Source organism: Furipterus horrens, unplaced genomic scaffold, assembly GCF_987537825.1.
Source record: "Furipterus horrens unplaced genomic scaffold, mFurHor1.1.pri manual_scaffold_3, whole genome shotgun sequence".
NCBI lineage: Eukaryota > Metazoa > Chordata > Mammalia > Chiroptera > Furipteridae > Furipterus > Furipterus horrens.
In genome coordinates, this window is record NW_028327173.1 from 11,936,634 (window position 1) to 11,963,160 (window position 26,527).

General features: G+C 44.2%; 1 protein-coding gene across 1 annotated transcript; it reads left to right on the forward strand.

The window, feature by feature from the left end:
* Window positions 1-26,261, forward strand: OTUD3 (OTU deubiquitinase 3). Its single transcript, XM_090268712.1, has 8 exons — window positions 1-364; window positions 7,442-7,590; window positions 13,547-13,659; window positions 16,213-16,335; window positions 20,694-20,825; window positions 21,295-21,391; window positions 22,576-22,760; window positions 23,872-26,261. Exons 1-8 carry the CDS (start codon window positions 141-143, stop codon window positions 24,046-24,048), a joined length of 1,200 nt encoding a protein of 399 aa, XP_090124838.1. The 5' UTR covers window positions 1-140; the 3' UTR covers window positions 24,049-26,261.
* The last annotated feature ends 266 nt before the right edge of the window (window positions 26,262-26,527 follow it).

The following is a 26,527-nucleotide window of genomic DNA, read 5'->3' on the forward strand; positions in this document are numbered from 1 at the left end:
TGTCGGCGCAGCCGTGGTGACAGCGTTGCTGTCGCGGGGCTCTGTCCACCGCTGCGCTTCGCCTTCCGTGCAGCGAGAGTTGGCCGCCCCGCGGTCCTGCAGCTTCTCCTCCCGCCGCTGCGGGCCGCGGGGCCAAGGCCATGTCCCGAAAGCAGGCGGCGAAGAGCCGGCCGGGCAGCGGCGGCAGGAAAGCCGAGGCCGAGCGCAAGCGGGACGAGCGGGCGGCGCGCCGGGCCCTGGCCAAGGAGCGGCGGAACCGGCCCGAGTCCGGCGGCGGCGGCGGCGGCTGCGAGGAGGAGTTCGTGAGCTTCGCCAACCAGCTGCAGGCCCTGGGGCTGAAGCTGCGGGAGGTGCCGGGGGACGGGTGAGGAGGGCCCGGGCGAGCGGGGGGGGCGGCGCCGGGGGACGTGCCGGGGACGTGCCGGGGGATGCGCCGGGCTTGGCCACTGTCCCCTGCTCTCATCCGCCCACTCGTGCAGGCGGCCCCGAGAGCCAGCCTCAAGCCAGCCGCTCCCCACGGCAGGGGGTCCAGCGGCGGGGGAGGCGGCGAGGTCCCTCCCCGCAGACGCTCGAGAAATCTCACGGTCCCCTAATTGTTATGGCAAAGGCCACAAGGAAACTGAAGTGGTGCAGAGAGAGAGAGAGAGAAAGAGTACCGGAGCAGGTGGCCTTTACGTCGGTGTCCAGGAAGGCCTCTTTGAAAGGTGACATTTAAGCTGAGACCTGCAGGGATGAGATGCAGCCAGTCACTTGAAGAGCGGGACAGCACGTAGACCAGACATAATAACGGTCACATAGAGGCGTGGGCCTCGCTTGGGATATAGCCCTTTGCCTCTTTTGAGTCCCTTCTTGGGGTCTGCCCACCCACTTTGGGAAATTAGGTCTGTGAGGGCCTGTTGTTGGCCGAAGGCAACTTCTCTACTTCTTATTTCCATGCGCCTCAGTTTCCCCTCTGTAAGCAAAGGTGCTTACCCAAGCTTCCTTGGGGTTTGGACTGGAATCTAGGTCCAGCCTCCTTAGGGATAAATAAAGGGGTGGGACGGAGAGAAAGGGAGAAAGGAAGGGAAAACGGCTTCAGGAAAGGGGGTGTGGAATGGAGCTGGATGGAAGCAGGAGAAGGTTAGGGGGGAGGGGAGGAGAACAGTTATTAATCGAGACTGTTTTATGAACTGGCCCTGATTTACCTTTCTTATCTTTCCTACCTAGGCTCAGTGCTGTAGGTTCATTGGATTTAGAGTTCGATTATATTTTAATTTACCACCACCTAGCACAGGGCCTAGTGCATAGAGGCATTCAGTGCATTTTTGTTGCATGAATGAATGATAGAAATAATCGTAGAGGAAGGCCAGCTAGACCTTCACCAGCACCTCTCAAAGGGGCCTTTCCTTAGTGGAGTCACTACAGTTAAAGACCTCCTTTGCTGGATCTTGCCTTTCACTTAGTTCTTTGATGTTTTCAAATATAAAGTTTATTAACTATTCAGGGCCTTACTTATTTTAATCAAACTCAAAAGCACAAGACACTGGTATATAAATAAATGCACCGATTAAATACTTTATAGTGGGATGGGGGTGGAGCTGATCCTTGCAGGTGATTGGATTGCTGTGTCTGCTATATGGGGTATCTCAGTGTTAGGAAGCCCAGGACACTGAATACTCAACAGAGGTAGGTTGCTTATGAGCAGGAATCACACCGCAGGCAGTTTAAGATCTCGAGGGAGCTTTCCTAATGCGATGGGAAACTTTGGGGTGGTGCCTCTCCACCCACCCCGCAGAGAGGACATACTTCTTTAGCTAATTCAGCAAACATTGGTTAAGCAAGGAGGCTGGGACTACACTGATGACTGAGATACTTACGGAGTTCGTAGTCTAGTAAGAGAGAAACGTAACAACAGGTCTCAGACATTTTGGTCCTAGGACCCCTTTACACCCTTAAAAATGACTGGGGACTCCAAGGAGCTTTTGTTTATGTGAGTATAGCTAGCAATATTTACTACACTAGAAAGGAAGAGAGAAAAATGTAAAACAAGAGTACGCAGACACATTGCATTAGCTATCAGAGTGATAACCCCATATATCAGCTTCTGGAAAACTCCACTGGTGAGAGAATGAGAGTGAGAAAGATCAATCGCATCTTACTGTTGAATTCGCGGAGCCCTTGAAAGGGTCTCAGAGATACTTTACCCCCACACTGGGCCACACTTTGACAATGGGTTATATACGTAATTAAAATAAAGTTTGGTATCTTCTTAACGATTGATTGCAGTAGTACGGCCAAGAAGGAAGTGGCTGACACTCCCTGAAGTGGTCAGGGCGGCCTTCTCCCCATTCAGCAAATTCTCATCCAAACGGGTACTGTGCTGGGTGCCTCTCAGAGGACGTCACCTGCAGATCGGGTCATGAAGGACCAATAGGACTATGCCAGCAGAGCAGTAGTCCAGGATGAGGAGTAATACATGTAAAGGCACCGGAACACGTTATTTTAAAGAGATCTGCAAGTTGCTAGGGTGACAGGAGAGTAGAGGACAGTGTTAGAAGTCAGTGACAGTGAGGCTGTAGAGGCCGGAGGCCAGCTTGACCGGAATGCTCCTGTTTCGCACTTCCAGGGTCTTTATGCTTTAGACCGTGTTAGATAAAATGATAATTCCTCTTGTGTGGCCTCTGTGAAGCTAACAAACTCTTCCCGTGGTTTCCATGTGATGGACTGTGGCTCAGCCCTCCTCAGCATTGTGGTGCTTTTGGATATGTGGGAGCAGGCTTTACCACTGCAGCGGACGGTGCTTCCCATGTATGTGTGGGCTGGCAGGTGTCAGCATATCCTTTTATTAATATTTATTGAGTACTCTTTGGTGAAATATGATACAGTTATGGTAATGTAAAAAAAAAAAGTTGACAACCTTCACTTTTCTTTCATTCCATTCTGGTCTGATTACAATATCAAGAAGCCCGAGAGAGTGTCTTGCTGTATAGGCATATTCATTGCGAGTGGCGTGGTCCATGTGGCACTCTGGAAGCTCCGGGTGCTTGGGGATAAATTAGCTGGTATCCTCTGCCTCTAGTGTTTCTGTGAGTTGAGTCAGTTTAGCACAGTTTAATCAGGAAGCTATTTATAGGGTTTTGTAATACATTATGGGCCATTTTCATATTTGTTATGTTGTCTGGAAAATGGACTCACGTAAATTGGATTAAATTTCAAAACAAGAAAGATATTTTAACCTTGATGTTGTCCTTAAAAATGGCATCGGCTGTAGTGTAAAAAGAATCTCTAATTGCATTGGGCAATACAAACCACATTAGCATCCTATGGACTATATATCCAGTTGTATCTTACTAAATGTACCCTTAAATTACATAACTAATTAGTAATGTTCTAAAATCTAAACATTACAGAATCACTAATTTTAGCCATTTAGCTATGTCTCGAAACAAGTTGTTTTATTTTTTATTTTGATTTTGTAACTGTAGGATCTTGGTGATGGAAGGGCACTCACACCTCACCTTGCCTCTCTATTAGCTCCCTGCGTCGTCTGTACAGCAGCCCCACCTTGTGTGTCTTGCGCAGTGGTTTGCAACCCTGGTGACACAATAGAATCCCCCGGGGGGCCTTTGGGAGCGATACTGTGCCTGAGCTCTCCCCTAGGTCAGCTACACCAGAATCTCAGGCAGTGGAGCCTGCTTATTGGTAAGTTTTTAAAAGATCCAAAGGTGATTTTTCTGTGTAGCCATAATTGAAAATGATGGATTTATTCGAGTTTCTCTTTTAGACTAGTGTTTCTCTAACTTTAGCATGCAACAGGGTCACCCGGAGGGCTGGTTCAAGCACTTGGAGTGACTAGATTTCTGGTACCCACCCCCAGAGTGTCTGATTCCGTGGGCCTGGGGTGGCTTTGGAATTTTCATTTCGAACAGGTTCTCGGGTGATGCTGGCGTTGCTCGTTTAGGGCCCACACTTTGAGAATCTGTGATCTAGAGCAGCACTGTCCAACAGAAATACAACAGAAGTCATGTATGTAATTAGAAACTTTTTTGGTAGCCACATTAAAAAACTACAAAGGAATAGGTGAAACTATTTCAATATATATTTTAAGCCACTCTAAAATATTGCAACATATAATAAATATAAAAAAGTTTAATGTGAAATTTTACATTAAAAAAAAAAATACTATTCAGCCCTGGCTGGTGTGGCTCAGTGGATTGAGTGCTGGCCTGTGAACCAAAAGGTCGCTGGTTCAATTCCCACTCAGGGCACATGCCTGGGTAGTGAGCCAGATCCCTGGATGGGGTACTCCCTTTAAAAAAAGTATATTCAAAATGCAGTACTTTACACTTATAGCACACCTCAATTTGGACTAACCACATTTCACACGCTCAGTAGTCACATGGGGCTGGTGGCTACCATATTGTACAGCACAGATGTACACAGTTCTTGAGGGTTGGCAATAGAAATTTACAAGATTCTGGGTCCATGAATTTTTCTATGTCCGTAGAGCTGAAGTAAAATTGCCTTTTATTTGCTGAAAGCTATGTCTGTAGCTTCAGTGCTTTGGTTTTATATTATTGTGCATCTGTAACATAGCTTTCATCTAAACATCAGTAGGCCTTTATGTTCTTCCACTCATGCATTTTAAAACCATATTATATCTTCCTGGCTGGTGTGGCTCAGTGGATTAAGCACTGGCCTGCGAACTGAAGGGTCCAATTCCTGGTCAGGGCACGTGCCTGGGTTGTTGGCCATGTTCCTGGTTGGGGGGAGGGTGTGCGAGAGGCAACCAATTAATGTTTCCCTCTCTTTCTCCCTCCCTTCCCCCCTCTCATAAAATAAATAAAATCTTTAAAAAAAAACCAAAAAACCCACATCATTTCATCTGAACACTTCTCTCTTAAAATGCAGTAACCAGAACGGTACCTAGTGCTCTAGCTGTAATCTGACTTCAAAGAATAGACCAGTCCAGTGCCCCCTCCTGTTTGTGCACATGGACTAGTAGTCCTGCAGTCTGTGGGCCCCTGAGTTTTCCTGGTATCTGTATTACAATAGTGGCTCATACTAAATGGTGGAGCCCTGAAAACTCTTGCCTGCTACTTGTGTAATTGGCTGTTTTTGTGAACTCAAATGCAAGACCTTTACATACATCCCAGTAGCACAGCGGTTCTCAAGTGGGGATGACTTTGTTCCCCTGGAGAACGTTTGGCAACGTCTGGGACATTTTTGCTTGTCACAACTGGCATTGGGGGAAGTGGTGGTGGCGTTACTGGTATCTAGTTGGTGGAGGCCAAGGATGTGCCTAAACATTCTGCAGTTAACAGGACAGCCCCCACAACAAGACTTATCCCCACATGTCAATAGCTGGGGTGCTTGAGAAGCCCTGCGGTGTGTAGTGGGTGAGGGTGTGCACTCAGGAAACATCGGGGCCCCTTAGAGGTCCTTTGGGCAATGATTGCTTTGTTCTCAAGAGCGTCCGTGTGCTCGCCGGGCTCCCTAAGGAGCTCAGGCTGGTGAGAGTGACTGGTCACATTTCCTGTGCCGTTACCTTGCCTAAGTCAGAGAAGGGAGTGATTTGCCTGTCTTGGTTTTTCATTTTGACTATTCTTAGCGAGCTCAGGAAAGTTTGATAAATATTGGAAAGTCTATGAAAATAATATGTAATTTAACCTTCTAGTTCTACTACCTGGGAGTAACTATGGCTGACATTTTGGTGCCCGGGTCTGACTCCTGGATCCACCGCCTACTAGTTATGTGACCTTGAGCGAGTTACCCTAAGGGGAGAGTAACAGTACCTCGCTCAGGGTTGTGAGGACTGAGCACACTGAATACATGCAAAGTGTTCACAGCAGTCCCCGGCTCACGGTAAGAGATGTTTAAGTGGGGGTCTCAGTGTTTTCTCTTTGCCTGCATTTGCGTGTGGCGTGCAGGTGAACATGTTTGAGCTCACGCAGTGTAGTTCTGTATGTACTTTTTTGGCTTCCATGGGGAACATTTGCCCATGTTACTAAAAGTTCTTAGTCTGTTGCTTTCTGTGGAACACCATGAATTTTGATATATTAAATGTAAAATAACTAAATACACAATTTTGGACTAAATCACACCTCTTAAGCTAGATTAAAGAAGAGACCTAGTGGTGGCAGATGCTAAAGGTTTAAGAAAAGTTTGAGAGAAAAGCTTAAAATTGAGAATGCTTTATTCATTATCTCTCCCTCTCCCCTGAGGCTGAAAAAATACTGTTAGGTTTTAGTGACAGACACCTCAATCTGGTATAGAACTGCTGTATCCAACCCCTTCTAGAACCTTGCCTCAGACTGATGCAAAGCTTCTTGGTTTCTAGTTTACAGAATCTGTGATCTTTAAACTTTTCCTCCCCCGACCTTGTAAAAAAAAAAAAAAAATCCTTATACATTTGAAGAGACTCCTGCTTCTGTAACTTTCTATTGAAAATTTATTTTTCTGAGTTGAAAAATAAAAATAACAGCTCTCTTTCTCCTATGCATTTCCATTTGAAGTCCTTCTGGATAGTGATAAGTTTACATTTTGGAATTAGAGTATCGTAAATTTTCATTTGGAAGAGGAAACAGTTTGGTGCGAAACTGGGCAACTGCTCGGCTTCAGAACGGCTCGTTTCCTTAGTTGGAAGGACACTGGGTTGTGCGTGTCTCGTTTCACGCTCTGCGTGTCTGGCTCTGTGTTTGTGATACAGTTTGGAATTTTATTGTAGAAGCCTTCCAGGGGTTTGAAAGTAATGATAACTCTTAAAGTTTTATTAGCAGCATTTTGCTTTTAGAAACAAAACAAAATAAAAAGCGCGTTTGAGGTTTTCATTTGGCAGGAGTAACCGTGGCTCCCTGGCTGAGCTGTGAGGAGCTCAGGGGGCGGGCAGGGGGCGTGGCCAGGGCAGCCACATGTCCCCGCACCCCCAGGCCCTCAGGACCTACACGGGATGCCCAGTTCAGCTGTTTGCATTGGGAACTTGACGAACGATCATCCTTTGGGTACTGTCAGGTGAATGATTAGTTAGCTGGGCAGCTGTCCTGAAACTTGTTTCAGGAAAGAGGCAGTAGATACGATTTACCATTTTGCAAGAGCATCTGGGCATCAGAGCCCTTGCGGAATGCCCTACAATGTCTGGACCCCGTCTGCAGGCAGTTAGTTTATCACCGGCTTCACTTGCTGAAGCAGCTGAGGCCCAGGGACGTTCGGTGACCTTCCTGAGTCAGCCAGCTGGTGAGTCGGGAACAGCATTCTAGTTTGTCCCCTCTTACGCAGGTAATGGAGTCGGACCCCTGCCCTAGTGCCCTCCCCTCAGATCCGGGAGGAATCGTGGAGTGTCAGAGTGGAGGCGCCCTCTCTTCTCTGTGTGCAAGGTTTCCACGGGTGGCCTAGCGGGAAGCGTTGTTGTTTTAAATGAACCAGATTCGTTTTGTGAAGATTTTGACCATTTTTGTTTTGATAGCAATTGCCTGTTCAGAGCCCTTGGTGATCAGTTGGAGGGACACTCACGAAATCATCTCAAACACCGACAGGAGACGGTGGACTACATGATAAAGCAGCGGGAAGATTTTGAACCCTTTGTAGAAGATGACATTCCCTTCGAGAAACATGGTAGGTTCACCACGGGACACTGGATCCTCCAGGAGTAATACGTTGGGTAACTAAATCCCTAGCCTCCCCCACCCTCCCAGCCAGGGATTTGGTTACATAAACCATGGCACGTATTCAACAAATACTTACTGGTCTGCTCTGTAGTGGCAGCATGCTAGGCAATTGGGATTCCGTAAGTTTAGATGCGTATGCCCTTCATAAAAAGGATGATGCTAACTGGCTTGAAAAGCTGTTGATGTCTTCCTATTCAGTGGGGACAGGGGACAAGCAGGCTATAAAATAGTGTGTATAGATTGGTCCTATTTTAAAAGGTATACACACAGAGAAACACAGTAGAAAAATTCTGGAAAGATACTAACATTTTATGGTTGTTTATTCTGGGCTCCACTTATTTTTAGAAACTACTTACTCTTTAAGCATCTGTAAAGGGGAGATAATAATAGAACCTATTATAGGCTTTTTTGGTGAAGATTAAATTGAATGATATGATTAAAATAAGTTAACTGGTAGCCATCTGGGGATGATGGGTCTCTGTGCATTTTAAATGATCTGTAGATTTTTCTGATTTTATTTTTATTTTTAAATGTTTATTTCTTGATTATATGAGGGGAAGAAAAGAGGGAAGGAGGGAAGGGGATAGAGAGAGAGAGAGAGAGAGAGAAAGAAAGAGAAAGAGACATCGATTTGCTGTTCTACTTATTTGTGCATTCATTGGCTGCTTCTTGTATGTGCCCTGACTGAAGATTGAATCTGCAACCTTGGTGTCTTGGGGCAACGCTCTAAGCAACTGAGCTACCTGGCCACAGCCATACATTTTTCTGATTTTAAATGATCATGTGTTACTTCTATAATTAGAAAAATCAATAGTCATTTTAATCTCTCACCAAAAACCCAAACACAGCCTGTTTTCTTTGAAGCAAATTGTTTAGTGATTTTAATTAATTCCTTAATAGGCACAAATCTGGTAAGAAAATGCATATGAGCTTTTAAACTTTAATTTGACAAGTATTTACTGAGGATGTACTATCCTAGGTGCTGATATATTTATGTTTTACAATAACATTTTCATCCCAGGGCTCAGTCTTATCTGTCTCTTATCAGGAAAGAGACAGTATTTCCTGCGTCTTAGAGTGCTGCTCTGGGAACCATCTCAGGAAAGAATGGGGAGAGGGACTGAGAAGGGAGAGGAGTTAGTTACAGGGCTCTCCACACTGGCCAGGTGACAGAGGAAGAGGGTCCCCACCAAGGCCACTGCTGGGGGTGATGAGAGGGGCCCAGACCAAGACACAGCTGGCAGTGTGATTGACAGGACTCACTGGGGGTAGAAGGAAGGGAGAAGGAGACAAAGGTGATTGTGAAGATTCTGTTTGAGGAACAGCAGGGGAGCTGTGCTGTTAGCAGTGTAGAGAGGGCAGCTATCAGTGATTCGTAATTCGTCAGGGAAGGACTCGTTCCCTAGACCCCAGCAGCAAAAGACTCGTAGCAGCCGAACTCCCGCGGAGTAGTTGCTGCCAGTCACTGAGGTTGCTGCCTCTCCCTGGGTCCCTTTCTGTCTAGCACACAGGCACAGCTTACCAGATGGTCAGCAGTTTACAACTTAGGTTTGGGTATATGGGGCAAGTTTTGTTGTTTAGCTGTATAAAGTGAACTGTGTCATTGATCCAATGACAGTAATTTGGATGAAGTGAGTTTTTAGTTTGTGACTTGAAATTCCACTTTGAACATCTTCAGTGAAGGTCATGGGGTAGATTTGGGAGTAGGACAGGGCAAGGAACTCGTGTCCAGGGTGACAGTCACTTTAGATGTCAATGGGAAAGCGTTTCCTTGAAATGTCACTGTGCATGCCTGACCGTTGTTTGGTGCTTCACAAAGAATTTGAGCTTCTAAGGAAGCAGTGGCTCTGACTGTCACAGTGCAAGTGAAAGAGACTCAGACGTCTGCACATTCTGTTTGTGTGTCACATCACGACTAGACTTATGTTATCACTCGTATCATAGTTACGTGTTTTTAATGTCTGTCTACCTTGTTACACTGCGATATTCTTCAGGGCAGGGGCTGTGTCTCTTCCCCAACATGGCAGTGCCTGGCACATGGTGGGCACTCGTAAGATGTTTGTTGACTGAATAAATGAATGGCTCATTTAGCTTTTTAGGACCTGGTTACCCTTGCATCTTTCTGTATCTTTTAGGATTATTCTTTGCCTTTAGACTGTGGCTTTGGAGAATCAGCAGCAACATCTTTTTTCCAACTGTACAAATGTTCAGATCAGAATCCTGAATGTTCTTTTTTTTTTAAAGTATTTTACTGATTATGCTGTTACAGTTGTCCCAATTTTCCCCCCTTTGCCCCCCCCGCCACTGGGTACCCCCTTCCCTCCAACATCCCCCACCACCTTAGTTCATGTCCACGGGTCTTACATATAAGTTCTTTGGCTTCTGCATTTCCTATGCTATTCTTAACTTTCCCGTGTCTGTTTTGTACCAACCGATTATGCTTCTTAGTCCCTGCACTATTTACCCTTATTCCCCCTTCCCCCTCCCAGCTGATAACCCTCCGAATGATCTCAATCTCTACGATTCTTTCCTGTTCTGGTTGTTTGTGTAGTGTTTTTTGTTTGTTTCTTTTTTTAGATTCAGTTGTTGATAGTTGTGAGTTTGTCATCATTTTAATGTTCATAGTTTTGATCTTCTTTTTCTTAAGTAAGTCCCTTTGACATTCCATAGAATAATAACTTGGTGATGATGAGCTGCGTTAGCTTTACCTTGTCTGGGAAGCACTTTATCTGCCCTTCCATTCTAAATGATAGCTTTGCTGGATAGAGTAATCTTGGTTGTAGGTCCTTGCTTTTCATCACCTTGAATACTTCTTGTCAGCCCCTTCTTGCCTGCAAAGTGTCTTTTTGAGAAATCAGCATGTAATCTTATGGGAACTCCTTTGTAGGTAACTCTCTGCTTTTCTCTTGCTGCTTTTAAGATCCTCTCTTTATCTTTAGCTTTTGGCATTTTAATTATGATGTGTCTTGGTGTGGCCCTCCTTGGGTCCAACTTGTTTGGGACCATCTGTGCTTCCTGGACTTGTATGTCTATTTCCTTCACCAAATTAGGAAAGTTGTCTCTCATTTTTTCACATACGTTTTTAGTTTCTTGTTCTTCCTCTTCTCCTTCTGGCACCCCTATGATTCAGATGTTGGTATGTTTAAAGTTGTCCCAGAGGTTCTTAAGCCTCTCCTCATTTTTTTGCATTCTTGTTTCTTCTTTCTGTTCTGGTTGAGTGTTTATTTCTTCCTTTTGTTCCAAATTGTTGATTTGAATCCTGGCTTCCTTCCCTTCACTGTTGGTTCCCTGCAGATTTTTCTTTATTTCACTTAGTATGGCCTTCATTTCTTCCCTTATGCTTTTGCTATACTCAATGAGTTCTCTGAGTATCCTGATCACCAGTGTTTTGAACTTTGCATCTGATAACTTGGCTATCTTTTTCTGGAGTTTTGTTCTGTTCTTTCATTTGTGCCATTTTTCTTTGTCTCCTTAATTTGGCAGCCTCCCTGTGTTTGTTTCTGTGTAATAGGTAGAGCTGCTTTGATTCCCTGTGTAGCACGCCTGTTAAGTTGTATGGGGCAGAGCCTTAGGTATTCACCAGGGCAGGGAGACATGCTTCCCTGCTTTGTGGTTCTTTATAGGGGGACGGATTGGAGAGGTGACAATGCCGCTGCCTTGCTTCTGGCGATTTCCCGAGCACTTGCCCTGTTTCCAGTCACTTCACCCACTTCCCATATGTGACTGGCACCCTTCCAGCTGTTGCCCTGGTGCTGGATCCCAAAGGGGTGGGTTTACGTATGTTCTAAGTCCATGTGGGCCCTTTAAACGGACTCTCCTGAGAAACTGGCAGTTTCTTCCGCTGCCCCAACCCCCACTTGTTTTTATAGCCAAAGGTGATGGGACTTGAACTTCCCGACTCTGGAACTCTGGGCTGGGCAGTATCCCTCCTGATGTTTATCTACCACGTGTGAACATGGGACTTCCTATCTGCTGCTGCCACTGCCTCTCCACACTGCACCACGTCTCCTTGACTGTGCCCGACTCCATGTCTCTGCCCCTCCTACCCATCCGGATAAACATGACTTCTTTAAATCCTTGGTTGTTGGACTTCCATACAGTTTGATTTTCTGGTAGTTCTGGGGGTTGCGCGAGGAGGCAAAGCGTGTCTCCCTATGTCCTCCTGAATGTCGTCAGAGCCTCCTCTGCCCCTCCTCACACCCAATCATTCGTTAAGGCTTGTCACGTCTACTGCAATGTTTTTTCTCCCCTGCTAGCGCCCCATAAAATCAGGCTTCTGTGGTCATTTGCCTAGACTTGAACTTCAACACTCTTTCGACTGGTCTCATTGCCACTTGACCCACTCAGTGTATTTTTGCAGAGTAGTGGCCTAAATGTACATCTAACACGCCTTTCCCCTAGCTGCAGCCCCTGGTGGCTCCCTGCTGACCTCGGGGCAAAGTGCAGCCTTGAGCCCTTCTCGATCTGCTGTTTTCTTTTCTCTCTCCTCATTCTCCACCCGCTACCTCAGCACTGTGGGTTCCCGCGGGCTCATCTGTCGGCCCCTCTCATCTCTCCCTCTCTCCTCTCTGCCTGGAATGTCGTTTCTCTTCTGTGTCTCTATCTTCTACTTGTCATTTGGGAATTAGCTTTGTTGTCTAAGTCGGGAAGTTTACCTGATCACACCTTACCCCCTCCTCCCTACTACCACACTGGCTTATGTTCCTGACCTGGTTTAGCAAGCTGCAGGTTTTAGGGCACAGTCTTCCATGACTCCCCTCCCTTCTGACCCCAGCTGCAGGTGGGGGGCTTTCTGAAACTACTCTCAGGTTCCATGATTTGCTACAAGGACTCACAGGACTCACTGAGGGCTATTATACTCACAGTGATAGTTTATTACATGGCAAGGTTATGGGTCAAATTAGCCAAAGGGCAGAGTCTGGAAAGTTCCAAACATGAAGTTTCTGTTGTCCTCAGGATGTATTATCCTCCTGACATCTGTGTGTGATACAGAGAATTGTCAGCCATGAAGGTCCTCCCCTGAACTTCGGTGTCCAGACTTTCGTTATGGGGGCATTACTGACTGATCGCCTAGCTCCCCAGTTCCCAGCTCTGGCTGATATCACGTGGCCAGAGTTGAGGAGCCCACTGTGAATAACTTAGAGATTCCTATTGCTTGGGAAATTTGGAGAGTTCAGAGGTTATCTCCCAGGAGCCAGGAGCAAAGGTCAGGCCTTTCTTTGGGCAAGGCCAAATTCTTTAACATACATCCCTTTCCTGCAGCCTGCTACATATCAGTAGTGCCTATTTTCTTGTTTGCCCCCCCCCCCCCCCCATTGGTTGTAAACGTCTCAAGGTCACTGTGACAGTCTATATAATGGAGTGACCAGAAGCCAGGATTTTGGAGTCAGGCTGCCTGGGATATAATCTCAGCTCTGCTGTGTACTGGCTCTGTGACCTTGGGCATAGTTACAAATTACTTCATGCCTTGGTTTTCTCATCTGTAAAACCATGTGCATGATAATACCTCGCAGAGGATTGTTTGAGGATTAAAAGTGATAATCCATGAGGAGAGCAGTGCTCTACGCAATATGCATTCATTCATGCAAACTATTGTAATCACTGTTTATTGTTACATTCATTTCCTGCGTCTTTTATAAAGGTAGGCACATAGGAAGTATTCAGTAAATCTTTATTGAACGGATAAGTAAATGAATCCTTTTTTCATGAATAATTGATGCACTTTTGAGTAGCAGTCTACATACTGTTCAAACACCTAAATTCCTAGGCTGACAAAGCTAATGAACTTTTTAGATGTATACCCTTGTTTCGTTATTTGGAACTAAATAAATACTAAAGCATGTCTGCATTTGGATTTTTCTGTTATAAAGACTTCATTCTCTCTCTCTCCTATTTCCATGCAGTGGCCAGTTTGGCAAAGCCTGGTACGTTTGCTGGCAATGATGCAATTGTAGCCTTTGCAAGAAATCATCAATTGAATGTGGTGATTCATCAACTTAATGCCCCACTGTGGCAGGTAGGTCATCTATTCAAGAGTTTATCTTAAGCTCTTCTTCATAAGTTAGCTTTGGGGACGTCCTAAGATGACAGGGCATGACCTGTTTTGCTCTTGAGCTGTATATGGTAACTTAAACTGTGAGCCTAACCAAAGACCTGAAGCTTGTGGTGGCTTGGAGTTACTCTGTGCCAGGTTCACTTGGCGTCTGGAGTATAATTCAGAAAACTTTACATGCCAGAAACATTATTCAACATTCAGTTAATTGGGTAGTTTGGGGGCAGAGAGCCTAATGTAGATATTCTGAAAAATACCTAAGCGAGAATTTAAAGGATTAGTGCATACAAATTTAGTTTTGAAGTATACCTAGTCCCACATGTATGTTTGTATTTTTAGGTGGAAGTAAATTGGGTCTAAATTTACTATAGCCATTGCTAAAAAGGATGTTCTGAACAACAAAATGTATTTCCTGACCTAGGATGGCAAGTTCCATTTCTCTGGTTGGCTCTGTTGGATATATGGTTCCCGTGTTTTTTCTGCAGCAGTTAAGATTTTACAACAGATGCTAAGTTTGCGCTGTAGGATGGCAGGGCACACTGTTGAGCCATTTAGTTTTTCCTTTACTCCCCTATTGCGAAGTAGCTGTGGTACCCTAAATTAACCTAATCTTCCTCCTTCAAACCAAGCATTCTGCATGGAGGGCCAAAGGCCGGTGGCAGTGTATACAGGCCGCCCCCTGCCCCCCGCCCCCGCTCTTCCTCCTTGCGTTCAGAGCGCTTCCTGTGCTCGGCAGCTCTACTCATGCAGGCGGGGCATGTGATTTATGTCGATTCTTCCCCTTCCACCACTCCTCCAGTTCTAACTTTATTTTTTAATTAGAAAGGTAAACATATTAGTTGTAGAAAAATTTGAAAATTCAGAAAACCCAATAAAAGCCAATAAAAATCACCCAGATTCACATTCCCCAGAGATGATTACTGTTAACATTTTAGTGTGCATCCCTGTCAATAATACATACTCTTTACTATCAAAACATTCTTATGTAACTGGAAAGATACGTATCATGATGTTTTTTATACACCCTTCAAACACATCTACACACAAATCGACATGTGCATGTATATATAGACATGCACTTATGTCTCCCTATATTATTATTTTAAAGGTAACTGTGGCCTTTTTTCTCACTTTTTTCATATACTACCAACATATATTATTTTCCTTTGTAAGTTGTTTATTCACAACTTATAGAAATACAATTAACATACAGGAAAATTAACCCTTCTCAGGTGTATTTTTTTTTTTTTAGACACCACTGTCAACATATAAAATGTTTCCATTACCCCCCAAAGTTTCCCCAGGCCCCTTCGCAGTCACTAGTCCTCGCCCCGTACCCCCAACACCTGTAATCACTGGTCTCATTTGTCTTTTCAGTTTTGCTTCCCAGAATGTCATCTGAATGGTAGTGGATAGCCCTGTGTCTGGCATAATGCCCTTTTAACTAAAGGACAGCAAAATTAGTCAGTTACTCCAGGGGTTAGTGAGGAATTTTGCCAGGAGGGAAACAAGCCGTGAGCGTGTTCTTTGAGGCCGTGTTGTTGGAGATTCTGACCCCAGGGAGAGCTGTCATTTTTAGTGAGATGCTCTCTTTATAAGGTGGTCTTTGGGCCAAGAATACTGTTACCTTCTTCACTGTCCCAGCCTTTTCTCCTTAAATGATTACTGTTCAGCAGAAGTCACCAAAGTCATTTGAATATACTGCATAATGACCCTATTCTTGCTTGGGTCAGAGAAGTACTCAAGGTCAGCTTAGTAACCATAGCCTGCTTTTTCTCCCATTGATAACATAACTTTATTTTAGTTTCTTAATTATCTAACTCATGGTGGAAGATAATTCTGCATAGTTATAATTTTTTCAAATACATTTTTATAGCATTCTCATTCATGGATTGCTAAACACTGAAAGGACATGTTTTAAAATAGATACATTTGCTGTATAACGGAACTATTCACTAGATCTCCCCCATCTCCCCCCGCCCCAGTGAGCACCTTACGAAATTTAAGAATTGAAACTGCTTTGGTTGCTGCTCTCATGAGTGACAACTCCTGTATTAATAATGAGCAGGCCCATACAGCAATAGAGATACTGAAACCTATATGTTTTTTCTGGTTACAAATGGAGTATACGCTTCTGTGAACTGTATAGACATGTGTAACATAGAAAGTGGGGCGCTAAGCCCCAAAGTCTGCAGGTACCTGTGGGCCTCCCCGCTTGGGAGGGACTAGGGACATGCTGTGCAGGAAGGGAGGTACTAATGCCGAGGACCTTAAGCCAGTTTAACTTCACTGAAATCTGCCCTTGGGTTTGAGCGCATGTTTTCCTGTGGGTTTATTTCCATATAGTTCCATACCGAGCACATCGAAGCTTATATGCATGGGTGGGAGAAAGGGAGGTCAAAGCCGCTCTGGTCACAGCCAGTCATATTCCTGGGCTTCCTGGGCAATCCAGCTGGCATTTCTCCCCAGGAGCTGCCGCCACCCAGGGCCTCGCTGGCATCTCCCTTCTGTTTCCAGATTCGTGGCACGGATAAAAGCAACGTGCGGGAGTTGCACATCGCCTATCGGTACGGAGAGCACTATGACAGCGTGCGGAGGATCAATGACAACTCGGAAGCCCCTGCCCATCTACAGACTGATGTGAGTGAGGCCTGTTTCCTTCTTCAGTCTCAGCTCTGAAGGAGCCAGGTCAAGAGCTGGGTGCCCAGAGCTGAAAGCCAGTGAGGGTCTCATGTACATGTGCCTTTAAGACTCTGTGGGCTTTTTCTTTTTCTTTTTTTTTTAAATGGTTTTATTTATTTATTTTTAGAAAGAGGGGAAGGGTGGGACAAAGAGAGGGAGAGAAACATCTAGCAGCCTTTTGCATGCCCCCAGTTGTCCGCAACTGGGGACCTGGCATGTGCCCTGACCGGGGAATTGAACCCGTGACTTTTCAGCTTGCAGGATGGTGCCCAGCCCACTGACCCACACCAGTTAATGCTTGATTTTATTATTATTATTTTTTACCTTTTTAGCTTGCTTGTCATTCTTTTGCTTTCCCTGATAGCTGATAGCTATGGCTACATGGATAGAATTTATATAAAAATTTAAAATTACTTTTATGTTTTAAAATTAACCCAAGCTTTATATCTAAAGTTTGGAAGCTATAGAAAAAGTAAAGACGAAAATAAAAAGTGCATAAAAATCAACTACTAGAGTGCAGCTCTTGTTGTTGTTCTGGTATTTATAGAGCTTTGTTTTCTGCTTTAAAAAAATTAACATCGTGTAAGCTTTTCTCATGTTATTGCACACGTTTTCTGTAATTTAAAAAATAACTAAAAAATTATTTTTGAGTAGTTACTATTTGCCCACAGGTCAGAATTTAAAGTGTATAACCAGATATATAATGAAAGTCAGTCCCCATGCTCGTCCCCTCCCTGGCTGCACCCAGTGTTCACAGTATATCATACAATGTAGAGGTACCTTATATGTCAAGCAAATAGGAGCGTTAGCACGTGTCCCACTTTCTAGTAGTGGCACCAGTACTCTGCTGTGTGGACGCGTTGTAAGGTGTGTGACCAGTCCCCTACTGGGGGACTGCTGGGAGGCTTTCCGACTTCTGCTTTTATGCACAACATACATCTTTTCACACACGTCTGAGTGTACCTGTGGGAACAATTCCTAGAAGGTCCTCACTGCACCGGAGGACACGGGCATCTGTGATTTTCACAGCCATTGCCAAGTTGCTCTCCAGTGAGGTTTGACCAGTTTATACTTCCTCTTGCATGCGTGTCTCTTCTTGGAGCTCTGCCAGCAGAGCAAATGATCAGATTTTTAAATCTTTGTCAGTGTTAGGGCAAAAATGGTTTTCTTAACACTTTAAAATTTGTATTCCTCTGCTGGGGAGTTTATAGATCTTTTCCGGTGCTTAAGACCTATTTGTATTTCCCTTTTTGTGAATATTCATTTTCTTTGCTATTTTTTTCCTATTTAGTTTTCTCAAGATTTTTCTGGAGATCTTTATATATCAGGAAAATTAGCCTCTGTCTGTGGTATGAGTGGCAAGTATTTTTCACAGTCTGTCTCTTACCCTTCTATTCTTTTTCCTTTGGTCTTTGCTCTAAAGGAATTTTAGACTTTTAGGTGGTTAAATTTATTTATCGTTTTCTGGGTTTTGGGTCGTAATTAGGGATATCTTTCCCACTTTGAAGTTAAAAAGAATTCCCCCATAGTTTATTGTAGTACTTTTATGGTTTCATTCTTTTAAAAATTAAACCTTGTCTTTATTTGGTATTTACATTCACATAAAGGTGTAATGGTATGGATCCAACTTCATATTTTATCTTGTGGTTACCTTGTTGCACCCAAACCATTTAAAATGATACATTTTTTCTTCACTGATTTAAAGTGCCACTTTATCTTTTTTTTTTTTTTTTTTTTTCATATTCTAAAGTCCCATATGTATTTGGGTCTATTTCTAGACAGTTGGGTTTGTTCCACGGGTTTCCCTGCTCATGTGCTAATGTGCTCATTGTTTTGATTATTGTAGTAACTGTATTCTAAAATCTGGTGTAATTTTTCGCTCAACATTACTTGTTTTATAATTTTCTGTATTCCTGCTTTTTTTTTTTTTGGTTTATATATGAATGTTAGAATAAATGTTCATATTTAATTAAAAATAAGTCCAACTCATATTTATTTTTATTGGACTTCAATTAAATCAATAGATTAACTTAAGGAAAAACTGAGATCTCTGTGGTGTTGAATCTTCCGAATCAAGAACCTGGCGAACTTTATTTGCCTATTTTGGGAGCCTTTTCTTCGTATAGATTTTGCCCACTTTTCTCAGGTATTTTGTCTTTTCTGTCCCTGTTGTAAGGAAAAGGTCTTTTTCCCCTTTCATATGTCCTAGCTGGTTATCATTTGTATACGTGAGGGTTGTTAGTAAAATTTTAATTATATATATACCCAGTTACCCTACAAGATTCTCTTTTACTTTTCAATTAATGTAAAATGCACATAACATAAAAGTAACCACTTTAAAGTATGCAGTTCAGTGGCACTCGGTACACCCACAAAGCTGCGAAACCACGTCCTCCAGTTCCAAAACATTTTCATCACCCCGGAAGAAAACCCCAGGCCCGGTAGTCAGACACCTCCTGTCTCTCTTGTACCCCAGCCACCCCCAGGCTACCTTCTGTCTCTGTGGTTTTCCCTATTCTAGATTTCCTATAAATGGGATCATACAACACATGGTCATACTGCTTTCAAGGTTTATCCATGTGTCACCACCTTGTTCCTTTTTGGGGGGCCTCATCACATTTTGTTTACCCCTTTATTTGTGGATGGGCATTTGGGTTGTGTCTACCTGCTAGCTATTGTAAATAGCACGTCTATGAATATTTGTGTATAAGATTGTTTGAGTACCTGTTTTCAGTCTTCTGGGTTTATACCTAGGAGTGGAATTGCTGGGTAATACGATAATTCTGTGGTTAGCATTTTGAGGAACCGTCACACCGTTTTCCACAGTGGCTGCACCAATTTACATTCCCACAAGCAATGTATTGAGGGGTCCACTTTCTCTGCATCTCCACCAATACTTGTTATTTTTCTTTTAAAATTACAGCCATCCTACTAGTTGTGCAGAGGCACCTCATGGTTTTGATTTGCATTTCCATAATGACTTGATGAGGTTGAGCATCTTTTCATGTGCTTCTTGACCATTTATATCTTTGGAGAAATGTCTAATCAAGTCCTTTGCCCATGTTTTAATTGGGTTATTTGTTGTTGAGTTGTAAGAGTTCTTTATATATTCTGGATATTAGATTCTTATCAAATATGTGATTTGCCAGAATTCTTTTTGTTTGTGGTATGTTTTTTCTAGGTATCGAATAATTATCTGCCAGTAATGATAATTTTTCTTTTTTTTAATTTTATACCTCTAATTTTGGGGGTGGGGGGTTAATTGCATTGACTGTTGCCTTCAAAACACTGATAAATAATAATGGTAGTAGTGAAGGTCCTTACTGTTTTCCTTACTTGAGTGGGAAGGAAGCATCATGGTCATTTACCCAAACCCACGCTCTGGAACCTTGAGCCTGTTTCCCATTACTCACCGCTGTTAGCAGTGTGGTGAGCACTTTTATGTAAATCCTTTCTATACTTGACATTATTTTCTTTGGATGAATTTCAAAGACTCTTGATACACATTGTCAAATTGTTAGAACATAATTTTATAATAGGTTGGTTTTTATTAACACTGAAATATGACACATTTCTGGGTTCCACTTACACTTCTACATGCAGAAAATTGAAACGTCCTCACCCATTCCCCCTCTCTCTGCATTAATAGCGAGCGGAAGGAGCAGGTGGCTGAGCAGCTACAGATGGATGATGTTAGCTTCTCTGACTTAGGCATAGGGTGTAAAGGCCAATGGATTCTAAGTGAACTGCACTTTGTGGCCTAGAACTTGGATTAACAGACTCCCTTCAGTGTGGCGGTGCGTACACGTGTAAGGTTGGAGTAGTCATGCTCACTGTGACCGTACAGTTGGAACAGGAGCTTCAACATGTCATAGCTTGCTGATGATCACGCAGGACCTAGGGAGCCAGATGAGAGGGTTGTGTAAGTTTCTTCAGGACGAGCTGTCCTGCGGCAGAGCCCGTCAGGTGCTGAGGTAGAGGATCTTTCTATTGTTAGGGTCAGCCCTCTGGCAGCAGCTGAGACCAATGCATGCCGTCTGCGTCAGCTGCCCAGGCCAGAATGCAGGTATCCAGATACGTAGGAGCTCCAGTGCTGTTCTTACTGAACAGCTGATCCCATTTCTTGGGATCCCATTGTCTTTAATACTTCTGTTGTGGGCCGGAATCTCAGTACCGGGGTGAGATTTAGCCTAGTCATAGCTCTTAAGATTGTTTCTGGAATCTTTTCCCTATATATTTGAACGTTTGTTCATAAGTTGAAGATTCTGAACATAGTTTATGAGTTCCATGATGATTACTCTGAATATTTCTTTCAGTTTCAGATACTTCATCAAGACGAATCAAATAAAAGAGAAAAGATTAAGACAAAGGGCGTCGACTTGGAAGATGACCTGCAAGATGAAGTGGAAGATGCTGTCCAGAAAGTTTGCAATGCAACTGGCTGTTCTGTTAGTATTTCTGCCCTGCAGTGACCCTGGTTTATAAACAAGCATTGCTGTGCCTACTTCAATGCCTGCTAGTTTTATAGCCCCGTGCTAGCAGCTCATGGCCAAATAGGTCCATGGTATTTGTAATTGATGAGGTTGTGTGATATGAATCAATGAGAGCTGTTTACTCATTTCTCTCGTTTTCTGGACTTTACCCAATACTGCTCAAAATCCCAAGGAAGTATGTGGATTTACTTATTTTTTTTCTGATTAGTGATTGTACAAGTAAAAGCATTTTACAAAAGGAATTTATTTATATTAACTGGTTATTCTGGTGACCACCCTTATTGAAAACCAACATTTTCTGAATGGAAAAGGTCTTGAAACTGTCACAATTCTATTACATCATGTTGTTTGTCAAATTGTTGCCATAGAGAGAAGTACAAAAGTATTCCCAGAGTCTTGAAGTGTTTCTTTGTTTCTTGGATAGGATTTTAATTTGATAGTCCAGAACCTGGAGGCTGAAAATTATAATATTGACTCTGCAATAATTGCCATGCTTCAGATGAACCAGGGGAAAAGAAATAGTAAGTCCATGATTGATATTTATAAGTTTTCAAAATGATTGTATTGGTGATCTTTCAAATGTTTACTTTTAATCAAGTCCCAGGTAGTGATTATACTGTCCTTTTACTTACTCACTTTGCAATTGTTTATTGAGTGCTTTCCATGCAGGCTGTTTCCTAGGCTCTAGTCCTGCGTCAGGGAGGGTGTAATGGTGGTGGGGACCGATGAGCGCGCTGGCGCAGGGATACGTAGCGGGGCTGCGGGTCCAGGGTGCGCGGGGAGTGAGCGGAGAGGCTGCCCACCCCAGTTCTGGAGGGATGGAGGCTGCCAGGGCAGACTTCATCCCTTTAGAAATACAATTCCTTTATAAAATCAAAACGGTAACTAAAAGCGAACGGAGAGAAACATGCCTTAGTGTTCTGATGGAAATATTTGGATTACTAGCATCCTTCAACTGGTGATAATTCAGAATTATTTTTACATGAACTGAGCTTAATATGGTGACACAGAGGAAGGAAAAAAGATGTGCTGTCTTTACTGTTTCCTCAAGTCACTTATTTAAAATGATTTCAGTATTTATTGCCAGATAGTATGTGCCGGATGTTGTTCCTGGCGTTGTAGTTTTCTATGTGATGGGGTATTTCATTACTCCCTTTAAATAGTTGCCGTGCCTTCTTAGAAAGCAGTAAATAACTTGGTCTTGTGACTTTCAGGCAGCACTGTCTGTGCTGCCTGGTATGCTGTGGACTTGCCATGTGGCTAAGGGAGGCTGAGGAGCCACAATTTAAATTTCATTTAACTTTGACTAGTCACATGTAACTAGTGGCTGCTGTACTGTATAGCAGAGCTTTAGGGCCTGTTCTTTTTCTGATTTGGGGATGCAAATGAAAGATTTCCCCCTAAATATTCATGTCAAAAATATTCCCATCATCTAATAAAACAAAACAGTCTGCTGTTGGGGGGGGGGGGAGCTGATTGTGAGGCTGGTCAACAGGTCACTTTAAAATTTATCTCCCAAATTTTACCCATATTTTCCCCTATGTTCCCTGCTGTATTGACTTGATATTAGAATTTGCCTCAAGGAAACTTGTTTTCCAAATGACAGTGAACCAGGGACCCTGATAATTTTGGAGTCGTTTAACAGGAATGGATTTGTGTAACTCTCTTAGGTTCTCAATTTTAATACAATATCTTTCTTTGGAAGCTGCAGAGGAGAACCTGGTGTCCAGTGGCCGAGTGCCGGAGCAGACTGGCCCTTTATGGGAGGAGGGTGGCAGTGGCACCAGGATCTTTGGAAATCAGGGCTTAAACGAAGGCAGGACTGACAACAATAAGGTGCGGGCCAGCCCCAGTGAAGAAAACAAGGCCACTAAAAGCCAGCCCCCGAAGGTGCGCAAGACGGGTCTCAGGGGCAAGCGGTGGGCTGCTGTGATCCGGTGGCAGTGGTGGGAACTCGGGGCTCATTCTAAGGCATCATTTTCTTTGGGTTTATAAAGTAGACCCGGTAGAAAATATGGGGAGTGCATAAAGGTACAGCAGGAAGCAGAACGAAGGCCTCACTTGTCCTGTGTGGTGTGTGCAGTGAAGGCCGGAAGGAAGCACCCGCTGAAACTGTACTCTCTGTGTTCACATGCACCCCCTTCCCCCCGACGTTGGCTGCGGGCGCGGCCGCTTTCCATGGTAACTCAGTCTGTGAAATCCCATTTTTAAAAAGAAATTTTAGGAAGACAGGAAAGGAGAAAGAAAGAAAGAAACATTGACCAATTGCCTCCTGTATGCGGGATCAAACCCATACCCTTTTGGTGTGGGGGTCAGTGCTCCAACCAACTGAGCCACCCGGCCAGGGCTATAGAGTTCCATGTTTAAGTAAACACCATCATCCGCAGTGAACACCTACATCATTTATTTGTATAAATCTGTGTATTTTGTGTTACTTTCTTGGCTAAAAGCCCAGAAAAGGACCTGACAGGTTAAAAGACATGGATATTTGAATTGTTTTAAAAGGCTTTTTGGTAAATATTCAGGTGCTTCCCAGAAAGACTGTACATCTCCCTCAGCACGCCCCATGCCTACATGACACTGTTTTAAAAGACATCCTTCCACCAAGAAGTTCTGAGCTCAAAATGCAGCATGATGTAAAAAGCCCCGGGTGGAGGCAGAAATGCAGTAAGCTTCTGAGGGGTTTGTCAGGACCACCCTGGGCGTTAAATTCTATAGAGAAGGGGTCCCGTGGCGGGGCTGAGGGTTGTCTCTTGCTGGATCAGGGTGAACTTTTTTTTAGGTCGTTTTGAATCGGTTTGAGAGGAGAAGAGGATTGATTTTGTTTGCTAGCTCGCAAGGGGATGTACGATACACGTAAACGGAAATTTGAGCAGTAATGGAAACTACACCGTGTTTGCTCTGCAGTGGGGTTTCTCTGTCCGGGGCTTGCTGCAAGGCAGCCTGCGCCCGCTGTGGCCGCCACCGCGAGCCGGGCCTCACCCCCCGTCTGCCCTTCCAGGTCACCAGCAGGCAGCGGAGGGAGCAGCAGCGCCTGGAGAAGAAGAGGCGCCAGGAGGAGAGGCACCGTCACAAAGCCCTGGAGAGCAGGGGCGGCCACAGGGACAGCAGCAGGAGCGAAGCGGAGGCGAACGCGCAGGTCACCTTGGTGAGGACCTTCGCGGCTCTCAACATCTGACTCAGCCCGGCCGGGCGTGGAGAGAAGCGAGTAGAAGACGCGTGCGGGGCCCGGGCTCCCCGGGGAGGCCGTCCTGGGCGACAGACAGCCCGCAGCGCGCACGCAGGAGCTCCCCCTCCGGGCTAGTGTCCTTCAGCCGCCCCTGTATTGTTCCAGATTTTGTTAGTGGTGTGTTTTCTTTACGGAAGTTCAGCGAAGCCATCATGTTCTGTAATTAAAAGGTTGAGTTCTAGGGTGGATCGCTAGATCAGGACAAACATTTTAGGCATGGTTCCATTTGTTCTGAAAATTCTGAAATTCAGAGTCCAGTGACCCTGGGATCTTTACTTAATCTTTGGGGTGAGTTTTGCTGTACTTTGTTCATGAAGTAGTTTAGATTCATTGCTGGAAATTCAGAATGACAAGTTTCCTTTGTTTCTCTTTCATTTTCAAACAGATGTATTAATATACGGGATAGTTTGTAAATGACCTCCAACTCAGGAACATGCTTAGACTTAATTTTCTTTTAATCCAAGTTAATCAGAAAATACTTCAGGAAGTGTCCTCCCAAAGTACTAGGAGACGGGGGTTGTGGCCTGCAGGCAGGGCAGGACGCACCCCACGCTTCTCTCCTTCTGGTTCTGCTGCTATTTCAGACGGGGTGCAGGTGCTGTTAGTTTGTTTACACTCAAGCCATATGATTCCTGCGCCTGACTGTGAGTGAGGCCTGGGCTCTGCTGGAAAATCGAAGGTGGTGTTGAGTTTTTGGTACTTGTGTCTTGACAGTGGGGAGATGGCGTGTTGCTGCTGATGACAGAGGTCTGCGCTTCTGACAGTATGGAGGGTTGCAGCAGGAGAAATCGAGGGATTCTTGAGTGTTTGCCTAGGAAGAGTCTGGACGGCTATTTGAATTTTGTAGGGGAGATTGTTTGGAAGAATATATACAGTTGTTCGTCTTCACATTTGAAGGAACTGTTTTCTTCCTTACTTTTCTAGACTTAGATGCCTTCATAGACATAAAAGGTAACTTGACCTGATGCTAAATATTTTTTTGTGTTAAAACGAAATCCCACAAAATGCTGCATTTATTTCTCTTTCTTTAAACCCTGTTTGGGATTCTGATGTTGGAAAACTCTCTAGCGCTCACCACAAATTGCCAGTGAGTTAGGTTAGCCCAGCGGCAGAGAATGACCGTGGCCGAGGACTTTGGGTGACGCCAAGTTCTGAAATAGGCAGATTTGGGCAGTGGAGGTGTGTCATTCCTAAAACTCAGTTAGGTGCGTGTGAACTTTAAAACTGTGATATCTGAGTGGCCAATCTTGCGTAGTCTTTGCCTTTGGGGGACCTAATATTTAGACACATAAGATACACCGGTCAAAAGGGAGATTGTTACCTCCCCCACCTCAGATTCGAAGTTTGAGGCGAAGGGAAAACTGAAAACGTATTGACAGATGTAGACAGACCTATGTCTTGGCTGGCCCTGGATTCATTGAATTGTGTACCAGTAGGTGATGTGCTTTCTTTGGTTTAATGATGTGTTTTAATCTTTTGTTTTCTTTTCTTTGGGAACTTTTTGGTGTTGGGGTGTCAGTCCCCTCCAGGAATTGCTCCCAGGACATTATGGTTTGGGCACCTTCCTGGCACAGCACGTTGCGCTGGTTAGCAGGTTGAGACACTGCACAGCCTGCTTTCCTTGCGCCTGCAGAGCCCTGAGTCTGGGCCCAAGGGCTCAGTCCAGGCAAGGGGGGGGGGCTCTCTGCTGCCTCATTGTTGCCGCTGGGCAGATGCCGAGCTCCTGCCGAGCTTTTCTGAGTGAACAGTCTTACTTACCTGTTTTGTACTCCGAGAGTGCAGGAAACCAGATTCTCGCAGAAGATCAGCATTGCGTGCCACAAGTTCCGCAGAATTGGAAGTCAGAAATAGCTTAAGGGAGACCCATTGTCAGAAGCGGTAGAATTGCTTTATTTACTTTGTTAATGAAAGTGGCTTTGGGCCCTAGTGAGTTTTAGAAGTTTTAGAAGCTGCTAAAAAGTTAATAAAGAGTGTTGGGCACATTTATATATAAATTACAGGCTTCAGCATTTCTGGGGTAAAAGAACAATGGTTTTAAAAATGAATCAGATGGCTTCAGTAATTTTCTGTGATTACTATTTCATAGCCTTCCAGTTATAATCGGTCTGTGTTTAGTATGTTAATTATTAGGAATGGGGTACACGTATCTAACTTTAGCGCTGTCTTCTAAGGGTTTGAATTTAGTCTTCACTGCCTCAGTTTTGCCTAAGAGTGAGGTGAGTGGAATCTGCACACTTAGTTGCCTTCCTAGTCACTTGAAAATTACTTTATTGGCAGCCCAAAGGGAAGCTGTGTTCAGTCCTGAATGGCTACTGTCAGTAATTGTCACCTAGTACGGTTACCTGTGTGTGCTCCCTGTGAGGTAGGCGTCTTTTTAACCTCTGTGTTCCATCTTGGCTGTTACGTGGGATTTCTCAGTAGCTTGTGG

Coding starts and splice junctions, on each gene's coding strand:
- OTUD3 (XM_090268712.1), top strand. CDS start 141: ATGTCCCGAAAGCAGGCGGCGAAGAGCCGGCCGGGCAGCGGCGGCAGG. Junction 16,336..20,693: donor CTGCCCATCTACAGACTGAT/GTGAGTGAGGCC, acceptor TATTTCTTTCAG/TTTCAGATACTTCATCAAGA. Junction 21,392..22,575: donor GAACCAGGGGAAAAGAAATA/GTAAGTCCATGA, acceptor TTTCTTTGGAAG/CTGCAGAGGAGAACCTGGTG.